Source organism: Megalobrama amblycephala, linkage group LG18, assembly GCF_018812025.1.
Source record: "Megalobrama amblycephala isolate DHTTF-2021 linkage group LG18, ASM1881202v1, whole genome shotgun sequence".
Lineage (NCBI taxonomy): Eukaryota > Metazoa > Chordata > Actinopteri > Cypriniformes > Xenocyprididae > Megalobrama > Megalobrama amblycephala.
Window position 1 is genome coordinate 35,848,084 of NC_063061.1, and position 14,773 is coordinate 35,862,856.

A 14,773-nucleotide genomic window follows, 5' to 3' on the forward strand; every position below is an offset into this window, starting at 1 on the left:
AGTGTACACTGCAGTATACAGTAATAAAGTATTCGATTCACAGCCCGAATCGGTTTATTTGAGATCGTTTCCCAGAAGTCTTTGGCCTTTTAGAAACGTTTTTTATTCACATATTTTGTTACAAAATATTTAAATACTAATTGTTTATGACCATGTTTCAGTTAAGTCAAATATTGCGTTGTACAACAACACAGTTTTTACTCTCAAACAAAGTTCTTGTTTTGCAAACGAGTTACAAATACGTATCATTTCGCCCGGGAGAACCGGTTCAGAATAACGATTCGATTTGGAATTCGATTCGCTTGACTTGTGGAAAAAGCAAACACGTGGTAAACGAGGGCAGGCTGATAGGAAAGAAATTAATCATTTGTATTACAAAATCAACAGAATCGTTGTGGATGGAGGCCTGTGGCAGTTCTGGATGTGCAATTTCGTCAACGACAGGTGAGGTTAATGAACCAAATTAGCAGATGACTTAAAAATGCTGCACCGATGATGGAAAAATACGGTTCAAAATCAAAGAACACAACGATTCAGGGGTCATTTAACTATATCGGATTGATTAACCTGAAACAAGCTGAACAGCGCCTTTTACAAGTAAAAACCGTTTTGTATTTGTGAAGTGAGAAATTATGTCATATGTAAACAATTTTAATTATGCATACATATTACACACAAATTCTTTTATATATATATATATATATATATATATATATATATATATATATATATATATATATATATATATATATATATATATATATATGTGTGTGTTTGAAGATGAACTTGTGTTTTAAAATGTGTTTAAAGATGAACTCCTTTTTTTGTTATGTGCATTTTATCTTCATTTCCATTAGAGGGCGCCAGATAGCAGTAAAAGAGGTGGACACCTATATAGGGGTGTATATAAAATGCTTTAATATTTTTATTTAAATGAACATGGCTGACCTCTAAAATGAATTGGTTATGATTTTTAGACTGCATTTGGTGTAATTGTGAATCATCCATTTTCAATTTAAACATTGAGCCACTGTCACAAATTAAGACTAAAGTGGCCTAAAGATTAAATCTAATGTACAATAGTAATCCTAAAAAGACATTTAAACATAATTTGCAAATTAAATTCACTTTTTTTTTTTTTTTTTTTAAATTAAAGGTCAGTTTAATCCAAAAATAGCAGCAAACATGCCATATAAGTAATTTAGGTAACACTTTATTTTAGGTTTCAATTCTTACTTTTAACTAGTTGCTTCTTAGCATGCATATTACTAGTATATTGGTTGTTTAGTAGTACTTATAAAGCACACATTAATGCCTTATTCTGCATGACCCTATTCTACATCCCTTAATCCTACCCAATACCTAAATTTAAATGCTACAAAAACTTACTATTGATAAGCATTAAATTAGGAGTTAATTGAGGCAAAATTTGTAGTTAATAATGAATATACTGAATATGTATTCCCTATACTGAAGTGTTACCATAATTTCAGTCATTAAAGTAATGGAGAGCATCAACCAGAGAGATTAAAGCTATGGATTAAAATGGAAAATAGCGATCCTACTTTAAATTCCTTCATAATGCAAGACAGCATTAGTATGTGTTTGGGAAACTGGCTCATACTAAAGCGCAGTTAGAGCGTGTGGGTTTAGATTACTCACAGAGATGGGTAATTGTGCCAGAGAGGGCTGTCTGTTGGATCCTCGCCGCCTTGTGTCATAACAAACTACCACATGCTATGATTTCAGAGTAATTTTAGGTTGAGGTAAGTTAGCCGTTAAAGAGCTGGTGCATCATCCAGAAAGCTGGACGTTTAGGAGGGAGAACAAATCTTCGGTGCACCCTCGAGTATGGCACTTAACGTTAAAATAGTCTAAAGAGACGGTTAATGCACTTGACCTCATCGCTGTGGATAAAAGCCTTTCTAAATGACCCAGTTCTGTAGTTCAGCGTTGGCCTTTGTCAGATTTCCAAGAAAGAAATGAGCAATAAAAGACACAATGTTCTTGAAAAAAGCTTTTTTTATTTGTATTCCAGTTCTTGAATTAATTTGATTCTGTTTACCAGGGATTAATCTAATATACAAATACCACACACATTTATAAAAATGACTTTTACTGAAATTGCCGCGGTACGGAGCCCCTAAAGAGACACTGCGGTGTTGGGAAAACGCATATTGCAAACGCATATTGCAATGAAAGTTTCTCGAGGGGACGCAAAAGCATTGAAATATGTGTTTTCCTCACATTTCATTTTTTTTTCCTTCACCATGTCCCTTTCAGGGCTCCTTATTACGGCCTTAAAGAGGAGTAAAGTGCATATCTCAGACATGTTCTGTGATATTTTTTTTGTATGCTTTTAAATCTTTAAGAAATAGCAATATATTGTAACCAATATCAAAACATCATCAAACAAATAGTGCAAGTAAGTTCCCACCAGTAGCCACAGAAGGGCTTCATATATATATACAAATCTTTAAGCACCTTCACTGTACATGGCCATTGAAACATCTTTGCATTTTGCACACCAAGATAAAAACATTTTAAATGCCTCGTCAAGTGCAGAGATATCAAATTTTCATGTCAATTCTCATTTGGAGTACTTTTTGGAGTACTGTTAGACTGGTATTTTGTTTTGTGGGTGTTTTAGAAGAAAGTCTTGAAGGGGAAAATGTGTGCTTTTTTTATCTGTTAAATGCTTTTTATTTCAGTATTGTTTTGAGGGTTTGATGTCAGATACGCATTGCCACGCATTATCTCTTGGAAAAACACGCCCCCTCTCAGATAAACCAGATGTGTTAGTGTCTTATAAAACCTCTTAGTAAAATATAGCCAAGGCTTATTTAAATATGCATAAATAGCATGAAAATATTTTTTTTTTGTTTCAGTTTAAACAATGCTGAATTTCTCTAGCCATTCAGATGTGAAAGTTGTGGACGTTTTTTCCCCCCGTTTTAGTTTCCTGTACACATCAAGACACTTCATATGTGAAAAAAAGAGAGGTGAAAACAATGGATTTCAAGTTTGTTCTCTAACAACACATCTTTGGATGTTTTACAATGTTCAGTATAGAAATACTTGCGATAATGAACAATTGTACTGTAGAACCTGAAAGCCATCTATACAAATTATTATTTTAAGAGCGTTTGATTCAATCAAGGGTCAATCTGAGATGCACAATATAAATAATTTCAATCCTGAAAGTAATTATGAGAAGTTACTGCAGATTGGTTTGACATCTTATTATGTGTAACATGAAAATGTAAATTTTTTTTTTTTTTTTTGTGCGTGTTAAAAATTCTTTCCAATTCCTGAGACTTTTTTCTGATTAATTTGTCTTTGTGTTTTCTGTGGTAATTCTAAAAGCTTTTGTATTTTGCATAGTGGATGTACAATGTGTAGGTTTGTAATTTTGGGATGCACGATATATCGGCCACCATATCGGTATCGACCGATATATGTTCATTTTTAATGTTATCATTATCGGCCCGATAAGAAAATTTGACCGATATATTAAAGCCAATAAATAATGGATTATTCCCTTCAGATGCCCACTTTTGAATTGCTTGAAATATGATTGAAATCACTTCAAAAAGTCAAATACAGTCAAGTTCAACATGTGCAGCACAAGTCTGTCGTATAAACTACATAATATTAAAATGAGAACATCATAATTGTGTGTTTGGGACATGACTTTTAATGGTGAAACTTTTGATTTTGTAATCAGGCTCTCAAAAAATTATATAAAAAAGTTTGATTTAGATTTATCGGCCAATATATCGGTTATCGGCTTTCAAATATAAAGAATTATCGGTATCGGCCGAAATTTTCATATCGTTGCATCCCTAAATTTTTCCTGTGTTCAGGATTTAGCTTTACTGAAAACCATTATCAGACAATGCAATGCAAACATCAAAGCTTCTAGCTTATATCAGCAGGACTTATTTTTCTTTCTGCATACCTGATTGTCAAATTTTTTGCATTCGATTTTCACATACTCCATTGCACTGAACAGTCTATGAGCATATCAACATTGTTAGCAAACGCTGAAGCATCAAAAACAGCATTAACAAATGCACATCCAAATCTAGTCATTTAAAAAGTATTTAAAATCCCTGTCATCCCATTTGGAAGCTGACTTACGAAACGAACAAAAAAAAAAAAAAAAGTAATTCTTTTATTTTTAATATTACAGAGTCTGAACCCGAGACTTCTCCTTGTGGCGTCCGAAGCGAGCAGCTGTTTCAAGGTGAGCCAATCAGAGCTCAGGAATTAACGGAAAAGTCACTTTGCGGCCTCCGGAATGGGCGGGGCTCGTTCCAGTCTCATGGCCCAGGGGTCAGAGGCCGCTGAATAAAAGGGCGGGTGGGGCAGAACGTCCTCCGTCGCCACGGCAAAAGCGAACACTCCCCGCTTCCTATTCACATCCTCTGAAATGAGCTTCCTGTCCGTCTCCCGGCTGTCGTCCACGTCCTCCGTCGTTTTCCCTCCCGGTGGCTGCTGTTTCTCAGCCAGCTGAGCCAGTAAGGGGGCGTCGCTGCCGGTGGTGGGAATCCGCATGGTCCTGTCCGCTTGCATGCCGTTGGGATCCTGCGGGAAGAGGAAGTTGGTGGACCGCCAGGCGGAGGGCTTTCGGCCCCGTCGCGGGCGCGAGACGCGGCAGCTCTGCCGCTTGATGTGTCGGTGCAGGTGGTCGGAGCGCGTGAAGCTCTTGTAGCAGTGCTCACACTGGTATGGCCTCACGCCCGTGTGGATGCGCAGGTGGTTCTTCAGGTCGTAGTTGTGAACGAACTTGGAGTTGCAGTGCAGGCAGATGTAGGGCCTCTCGCCGGTGTGCTTGCGCATGTGAATCTTCAGTTTGTCTTGCCTGAAAAAGAGTAAGACAGCGATTAAATTTGAGTTATTTTGCATACTTGAAAGAATCCTTGCAAGACACACCAGGTCTTGTTGCTTACTTTTTTTCCCAGGAGCACATGCAAAATGTAAAAAATTTAGGAGCGCATTAAAAAAACTAGGGGTGCAATGTATCTAATGTATCTAATAATGTGTTTTTCCTTAAAAAAGAGATACAATGACACATTTACAAACAAAATGATTTATTATATAATAGTAAGTTATTAGAATACAAAAAATATAAATATAAAATATTTGTTTCAAACTGTATTTATTTAATGGTAAATATTGTTTAGATACTACTAAAATCTATAGATTGAATAATGTGTTAAATAATGCTCTTAACTCTTTTCCCGCGTTTGACGGAATTTTCCATAATTTATGAGACAACGCTTCCCAGTCATTGACGAAATTGTCCATCTTTTACGAGACAACGCAGTCATTAAAGGAATTTTCCATCATTTATGAGACAACGCTTCCCCGCCATTGATGGAATTTTCCATCTTTTACGAGACAACGCTTCCCAGTAATTGACGGAATTTTCCATAATTTACGAGACAACGCTTCCCCGCCATTAACGGAATTTTCCATCTTTTACGAGACAACGCTTCCCGCCATTGACGGAATTTTCCATAATTTACGAGACAACGCTTCCCCGCCATTAACGGAATTTTCCATCTTTTACGAGACAACGCTTCCCCGCCATTGACGGAATTTTCCATAATTTACGAGACAATGCTTCCCTGCCATTGACGGAATTTTCCATAATTTACGAGACAACGCTTCCCCGCCATTGACGGAATTTTCCATAATTTACGAGACAATGCTTCCCTGCCATTGACGGAATTTTCCATCTTTTATGCGACAACGCTTCCCTGCCGTTGACAGAATTTTCCATCTTTTACGAGACAACGCTTCCCCGCCATTGACGGAATTTTCCATAATTTACGAGACAACGCTTCCCCGCCATTGACGGAATTTTCCATAATTTACGAGACAACGCTTCCCCGCCATTAACGGAATTTTCCATAATTTACGAGACAACGCTTCCCAGTAATTGACGGAATTTTCCATAATTTACGGGACAACGCTTCAGTCATTGAAGGAATTTTCCATCTTTTACGAGACAACGCTTCCCCGCCATTGACGGAATTTTCCGGCTTTCCGGTTTTCACTTTTGTACAGTAGAGAGCGCTATTACATATGTTATAAAAGAGTACAGAATCTCCAGATAAAAACAGGCAAAAAAGGAGCAGAAACAAGCGATAAAAGCATTACTTATGCTAGGTGTAGTCTTTGAAGAAAAATAATGTGTGTTTTTCTCATCTGTTTGTTCAAAATGTTGCTTTTTTTTGTGAAATATACCCAAATTTAAGTCTGGATGAAAAAGAATGCATGAAAGGATTTGTTCACTTCAGAATTAAAATTTCCTGATAATTTCCTCACCCCCATGTCATCCAAGATGTTCATGTCTTTCTTTCTTCAGTTAAAAAGAAATTATGGTTCTTGATGAAAACGTTTCAGGATTTTTCTCCATATAGTGGAGTTCAGCAGTTACCAACGTGTTGAAGGTCCAAATTGCAGTTTCGTGTAGACAAAGACAAGCATTTGTGGTTAAAAGTATATACATTTTTATTTTTTTCAGAAAGTGAGCGATGGTTTCTCTGTAGATGAGACTCTTATTCCTCGTCTGGGATCATGTAGAGCTCTTTGAAGCTGCACTGAAACTGACATTTGAACCTTCAACCCGTTGAACCCCAGTGAAGTCCACTATATGGAGAAAAATCCTGGAACGTTTTCCTCAAAAACCTTAATTTCTTTTCGACTGAAGAAAGAAAGACATGAACATCTTGGATGACATTTTTAATATGTATTATAACCTTAAATTTCATAGCTCTGAAATTTTTAAGGGCCCGTGGGGATTTTTTTTTTGCGACTTCTTTTTTTTATTCGCAAATGCGAGCGAAGCGGTTACACTGTCTTACACTGCAAACACGCTTACTCATGCGTCTTCGACTGTATGTGCATGCAGAAAAACACACAAACAGGTGTACGCCTTCATACTTGAAAAGCATACAGCTGCAAGTTGCTCAACAGTAGCAGCAGCAGAAGAACCTTAAAAAACACGAAAACCGAAACACTCAGGATTTAGTGTTCCTGTTATGTGGTATCCAGATGAGTTATCCAGAAGCTAAAAAACCTTCGTTTGATCTATTTCTCACTCTAGATCTCACTCAGAGAAATTTCATTCCTCTATAGAGCGTTTGAGCCCAAAAGTGAAATGTAGGTCTTATATTAACAGCACCACGCTTTGGCTTTTACAGTGTGGAAACCTCGTGCGGGCTTCGACCACAGTGATGCATAAAGTGTTTCACAGCAGGTTTGTCCTTGTGATGCTGCTCTAGTTTTCATGTGCCGTTTCATTGTTGTAATACTGAAGTTTAGCTTTTCAGCTTCAAAGAGGCTATATATTCTTTAGACAGTCAATGTAATTTGTTTGAGGGGAAAAGTTACATGACAAGAAGTCAGAATTATTTCTCGTAAAACATTCTTTGCTGCCTTCAATTTATTTTTAGTGAATGTTCACTTTAAAAGTGTTATTCTTGCACTATATCTGATTAAATGATGTTAAAAACAGTCCTGAAATGTTAACGGTATAGTTCACCCAACTTTTTTTCATGCTGACGTGGTTTTGAAATTTCATTGCGTAAATGGCATTGAGTAAATTCCATTGAGTAAATGGCAAGTTTTAGCTAAATTTGTGGATGAACCTTAACTTTAATGGTAGTGTTGCGCATTCATATCCGGATTGAGGTGCTTTTCTCCATTTCTTCCTATCATTCCTATCAACTATCACTATAAATAAATGTGACAAAAAAAAAAACGTATTTTAATTATAAAATTATGAATTATTAAATTATTTAAATTATAATTTAAATAAAATGAAATTATAAAAAAATGAAATAAAAATGGTAAAAAACAATTGCCACCATCATTCTCATCAAAAGTATTTTTAAAATAGTAATTTAATAATAAATTAAATAAAATGTCATTAAATACTAAATTATACAAAAAAATTATAATTAATAAAAATAATAAAATTACTTAATTTTAATAATTAGAAGTGTATAGAAAAATACAAAATATACCCACCATAATTCCCATCAATTACCATTATAAATAAAACTGGCAAGTTTTTGTTTTAATTGTAATTTGAATAATAATTTAAATAAAATAAATTTAAAAAAAAAATAAAATAAAAATAGTAAATAAATGGCGACCATTATTCCCATCAATTATCACTATTAATAAGTGTTAAGTTAAATAGTAATTTAATAATAAATAAAATAAAATAAAATTATAAATCAATAAAATAAATAAGCAAATTACATGTAAATTAATCATTTTAATAATTAGAAGTGTATAGAAAAATACAAAATTTACCCACCATAATTTGCATCAGTTACCATTATAAATAAAACTTTCAAGTTTTTTTTTAATTATAATTGAATAATAAATTATAAAAAATAATAAAATAAAAATGGTAAAAAAGGCCACCATTATTCCCAACAACTATCACTATAACTATTTTTAAAATAGTAATTTAATAATAAATGAAATAAAATACAACTATAAATAATACAATAAAAAATTATAAGTAATAAAAATAATCATATTACATCAGTAATTATTGCAATAATTAGAAGTGCATAGAAAAATACAAAATTCACCCACCAAAACCCACCCATAAAATTTCACTATAAATAAGTGACAAAAGTTTGAAAGTGACAAAAAAGTATTTCTATACTTCTACAGGAAAGTATACTTAAATAGTATCACTTCCTTTATATTCTTTCATTTACTGTTTTTACCTGGATTTGAAGGCTCAAGTTTGCAGTACTCGTCTTAGTGTCACCTTAACCCGACTCACCTGGTGAAGCGGACCTCGCAGATGGTGCACATGTAGGGCTTCTCTCCTGTGTGTGTCCGCATGTGCCGGGGCAGCTTTCCCGCTCCTTGAATCACCTTGTTGCAGATCGGGCACTGCTGTGACGCTTTGGGCTTCATCTTCCTCTCCTCCTCCAGCTGCCACGGAGGAAACAGTGTCCCGAGATGGGAGGCGGAAAGAAAGCTCAGGTACGACCGCAAGTCGGCTCCCTCTTTGATCGGGCCGAGAGCGGGGTCAGAGGTCATACCCAAACCTGGACTCATGAAGTCTTTGAGGAAATCTCTGTGAAGGACAGGGTTCGTGGGTTCATCCTTTAACTCTTCTTTGATGACTTCTTTCTTGACCGCAAGGTCCAGAGGGCTGTTTTCCAGCGACGCGGCGGGAAAAGGGTGTCGGGGCTCCAGAATCTGAGGGTAGCCTGGGAATTCTGCAGCCCACATTGGAGGATAGAAGCCTGGGAGAAGGGGCGAGAATCCGGCTCCTCTTTCCAGGCCCGGCACTTTCGGATACAATCCCTCTTGAAGTAAGGACTCTATGGAGAAGTCCTTCAGCGCCCGGCCCTCCAATCCCTCCGGCCCTCTGGGTTTCTCAGCATGAGGGGCTTCCGGAGTGTCCAATGAGCGTCTTTGGGATTCTTGGCCGTCCCTGTCCGGGTTCGGCGCCTCTTGTTGCGAGCTGCAGGGTGGACTCTCCGCTCGCCTGTCCTCCCAAACTTTTTGTCGCTCTTGGTTTTCAGCCCCATCGCCTTGCGCGGACTTCTCACTGTTGTTGTCCTCAAATTCTCCATCTTTGGAGTCGACCTCCTCCTCCATTTCCTCCTCTTCCTCTTCGTCCTCGTCTTCCTCATCATCCCCCTCAAACTCGTCTCCTTCTGCAGGTCCTCCTCCTTCTCCCCCTCCTCCCGTGTCCATGATTTCCAGGCACACGTTTATGATGCAGGGAATTTCCAGGAGCCTCGCGGCACTCAGGATCTCCTTGACGTTGGATGCGGTCACCGTCAGCGTCGACGTGTACGCAAACTCCAGAATGGCCGTCAGCGATTCCGGCGCCACAAAGTCCAGCTCGTAGATGGCGTGCGTGTTGGAGTCCCGACTGGAGCCGGTGGCCACCGTGAAGAGTTTTTTGAAGTACTGGCTGCAGGCGGCCAGGACGGAGCGATGGGTGCGGTACTCCTGGTCCCTGACGACTAGGATGACGTCGCAAAGCAGCCCGTCCCGCCGCTGCTCGTTAAGACTGCACAGGACGTCGTTGCTGTGGTTCGGGAAGGGGATTCCGATCAGGTCCTCGTCTGTGCGCGCCATCTTCTCCGGGGAATCTGTGTAGAGGTAGACAGTGAAACTGGTCAGAAACTGCAGCACGGTAAAAATTACTTTCATGATTTGTTATCACAACATTTTTTCTTTTGTCAAATCAACTTAATGTGGTTCAGATAACATCATATTTATGTTTCTGCCTTTATTAACCCCTGGAGCCGTGTGGAGTACGTTTATGATGGATGGATGTGGATGGAGACACTTTCTGCAGCTCATACTCATGAACCCTGTTCACTCCTATTATAAACCTCGGATGTGTCAGGATATTTATTAGAATATCTCAGATTGTGTTCATCAGAAAGAAGAGAGTCATATACACTTAGGATGGCTTGAGGGCGAGTAAAGCTTGGGCTAATTTTCATTTGAAAGTGAACTAATCCTTTAACTCAAATTTTTATTTCAATGAACTCAATTTTAAGGCAACCAGGTACTTTTTTAAGTTAAATCAACAATTCTTTTTTACAGTGAGCTTGTTATCCTGTCATGCATTAAAACAAGGTGCTAAATCAACATTGATATTTATCAGAAAAAATTAAATCAATAATGTCAGTAATGAACTTTTGAGTAAATTTCGATATTTAGCCTACTAAAATATCTGCATGTAGCTCTTCAATTCCAATAAAGTTTTATTTATAACTTTGAAAAATCTGTTCTTAAAGTATTATTATTATTATAATTATGATAGTTAGGGACAACCAAGGTATTTGTTCTTCCATGTTTTAATTTATATATAGTATAAAGTTCTGTTGTGCAGCACCTTATTTGACAAAAAATAAAAATGCAATGTTTTGTTGTAAATTTAATTGTTTTTATTTTTAAAAGATTGATTAATTCCTTTGATTAGACACCATTTTTGATGATAGATTTGTGTTAAATCATAAAACACACAGAATCCAGAAAAAGTAAAATGGAAAACACAGAATTTGAGAAAAATTAAAAGGTAGTTAACTTAAAACAAACATTAATTTTCTCATATCTGGAATGCATTTCCTTCCATGTTGTTCACTGCTGACTAAATGAATATAACCGTGAATATTGAATATAGGAAAAGTATATTTGACCAACCTTACAATATTATTGATATAGAATGAGATTTGAGCTGAAAGTGCTTGTTTTGTGCACGAGTGTGTAACTTGTGTGTGCTTGCACTTTGTGGTTAAAGAGTATGCGTCACATAATCAGATAATTAATTAGCTCCCGTAGAGCGTGCAAGGAGCAAATCTCTGTTTCTGGTTCTCTCTGATTGCGATCAAACAGCATCTCCACTGGCTTCTGCTTTTCACGACATATATCGATAGCAGTGGCCATTTTGCTTGTAGCCCTTGAAAGATAGCAAATTAAATCAGATCTTTTGCATTGTGAGAAAAGCTGACACTTATCTTCATCAAGTTCGGAAAGAAAAGAAGACAACACAGGAAGGCAAAAGGGGTCAGGCTCTAGTTTCTGCTTTCCACGGGAAAAAAAGTGTCAGGGCATGAGTAAACGTAACCCACCGCCTCCGGTTTTACTTGCGTTGCATGAGAGGAGACATAATGGCATTATTATTTAATTGCAATTTCTTTTAATTAATTAACAGGCATGCAATGTAAAGTCGTTTTTTCTTTTCCTTCTACATATATTTTAGCCAAGTCTAGAAGTGCACTTTCACTCTACAGCGTCCAACAATAATAAAGTATTTGCAAAGCTGTGTTTTTCGGACGGCGGATCTCCGTTCAGATGCTCTTAAACTACAGGCCTACATGAATGGATCCCGAATTGTACCTGCGGATTCCCTGAAATGTTTAAAGTGACTTTTTAAGAGGCAATTTGGCAGCATTGTCCTTCATTCATGGCTATGAATAGAGTTTAATCTCAGTGTGTCTCGTCCCCGCGGTCACTGCAGGCATGTGGACGGATGCTTTCATACGTCCCGCCACCACCGAAAGCTGTCGACTGGCGTTCAATGGTCCAAAAATGGCCTCTGAGCCAAAGAAAATGAGCTACTTGTGTTTTCGGGACTTTTTTTTTTCTCCCTTGTACATTATCTGTCTTTATTCTCTATAATATTGAGCTCAGCACTTACCAATCAGGATTTTAATGTCCCTTCTGCTGTTGCTAGGAGACAGATGCTATAATTACCGTTTGATCATATAGTCAAGTAACACGGAATGTATCTTTTAAATTAAGAGCCTCGAGTTCTAAACAATATGACCTTTCAGGTAAATAAACATGCATATAGATGCAACTCTGGCCTGCATGAACCAACATGAAATTGGAAATACAAACATGAATAATTTGTGTTGACATCTGTTGTTATAGATCTTAAAGAATGTCATATAAGTAATATGCCTTGAATTATTCATATTCATAATTGATTGGCATGTTCTTTGCTAATTGTGTATAAATAACATTTTAACCACATGTATATAAATAACACAAACACTTTTTATTTGTAGAAAGAAAAAAGGAAGAGGGAAGGATGAGATCTCGTGTCCCCAGAAGTTCCCTTACAGGTTGGGCAAAACTTAAAAAAAAAAAAAAAAAAAAAGTGCCCCACCCTGGAAAATCCAGCCAAGTTAAATAGGCGTTCAGAGCTAAAAACAACAGTAGGGAGGGAGTGAAAAAAGAAGGAAGAGACACACAGCAAGGTCTCCCACCCACCCTGGAGCACATGCGTTTCTCTTCTCCTCTTTTCTCAGTCCGGCCCTCCACACCTCCTCACTCACTCCCATAATTATAGTGTGTGTGTTTGAGGGCCGACTGGCCCCTCCGCACATGCCTAACACTGTCGACACACACTCCTTCGTGTGTGTCAGCAGTGAACATGTATGACTACCTACGTGCAGACATACCACAGACTTCTGCTAGTTGCGTAAAAAGCTAATTACTAATAATACACTCTAAAAATGCTGGGTTAAAAACAACCAAAGTTGGGTTAAAAATGGACAAACCCAATGAGTGGGTTGTTTTAACCCAGCGGTTGGGTTAAATGTTTGCCCAATGTGCTGAGCAGTTTTATTTAACCCAACTATTGTTTAAAAATTGGTGCATTGGGTTAAAATGATGGGTTAAAACAACCAAATTGGGTTGAAAAATGACAAACCCAGCGATTGGGTTGTTTTAACCCAGTGGTTGGGTTAAATGTTTGACCAACCTGCTGGGCAGTTTAAAAATTACTATTTTGCTTGTAAAATAAAATGTACCCAAAGTATTAGAAATGAACATTTATTAATATGTTTAAGAAATGAACATTTATTAATATGTTAAGTTGCTTATTACACTAAAAAATGCTGGGTTAAAAACAACCCAAGTTGGGTAAAATATGGACAAATCCTGCGATTGGGTTGTTTTAACTCAGTGGTTGGGTTAAATGTTTGCCCAACATGCTGAGCAGTTTTATTTAACCCAACTATTGTTTAAAAATTGGTGCATTGGGTTAAAATGATGGTTTAAAAATTGGTGCATTGGGTTAAAATGATGGGTTAAAACAACCAAATTGGGTTGAAAAATGACAAACCCAGCGATTGGGTTGTTTTAACCCAGTGGTTGGGTTACATGTTTGACCAACCTGCTGGGCAGTTTGATTTAACCCAACTATTGTTTAAAAATTACTATTTTGCTTGTAAAATAAAATGTACCCAAAGTATTAGAAATGAACATTTATTAATATGTTTAAGAAATTAACATTTATTAATATGTTAAGTTGCTTATTACACTAAGAAATGCTGGGTTAAAAACAACCCAAGTTGGGTAAAATATGGACAAATCCAGTGATTGGGTTGTTTTAACCCAGCGGTTGGGTTAAATGTTTGACCAATGTGCTGGGCAGTTTTATTTAACTCAACTATTGTTTAAAAATTGGTGCATTGGGTTAAAATGATGGGTTAAAACAACCAAATTGGGTTGAAAAATGACAAACCCAGCGATTGGGTTGTTTTAACCCAGTGGTTGGGTTAAATGTTTGACAAACCTGCTGGGCAGTTTAAAAATTACTATTTTGCTTGTAAAATAAATTGTACCCAAAGTATTAGAAATGAACATTTATTAATATGTTTAAGAAATGAACATTTAGTAATACGTTAAGTTGCTTATTACACTAAGAAATGCTGGGTTAAAAACAACCCAAGTTGGGTAAAATATGGACAAATCCAGCGATTGGGTCAAATGTTTGCCTAACGTGCTGGGTAGTTTTATTTAACTCAACTATTGTTTATTTAAATTGGTGCACTGGGTTAAAACAACCCAAATTGGGTTGAAAATGGACAAACCCAGCGATTGGGTTGTTTTAATCCTGCTGGGAAGGTTTATTTAACCCAACTATTGATTAAAAATGACTGTATGGCTGGATTAAAATGAACCCCAAATAGGCTGGAAATTAAAAATCAGACACATAATTACTAGAGGCAACAGTAATAATCAAAAGGTGAACATTTATTAATAAGCAATTTAAATAAATGTTTATTGTTTAATTATTATTCATTAAACTTATTAATAAATGTTAATTTCCTACATATTTTAGGTTCATTTTAAACAAGCAGTAATTTTTAAACAATAGTTGAGTTAAATAAAACTACCCAGCAACCCAATCGCTGGGTTGTCCATTTTCAACCCAGCTTGGGGTGTTTTTAACCCAGCATTT

The 14,773-nt window shown here is 36.7% G+C and overlaps 1 protein-coding gene across 2 annotated transcripts in view; it reads right to left on the minus strand.

Annotated features, from left to right (window-relative positions):
* Window positions 1-2,004: 2,004 nt before the first annotated feature.
* The window catches only part of LOC125252080 (zinc finger and BTB domain-containing protein 7C), a 37,391-nt gene continuing 24,622 nt past the window's right edge, over window positions 2,005-14,773 (minus strand). For both annotated transcript variants that reach the window (XM_048165103.1, XM_048165105.1), the window contains exons 2-3: window positions 8,825-10,157; window positions 2,005-4,867 (exon numbers count right to left, since the gene is read on the minus strand). In XM_048165103.1, coding sequence (XP_048021060.1) covers window positions 4,285-4,867; window positions 8,825-10,143 — 1,902 coding nt within the window. In that variant the 5' untranslated portion in view covers window positions 10,144-10,157 and the 3' untranslated portion in view covers window positions 2,005-4,284. The remainder of the gene's footprint in view (window positions 4,868-8,824; window positions 10,158-14,773) is intronic.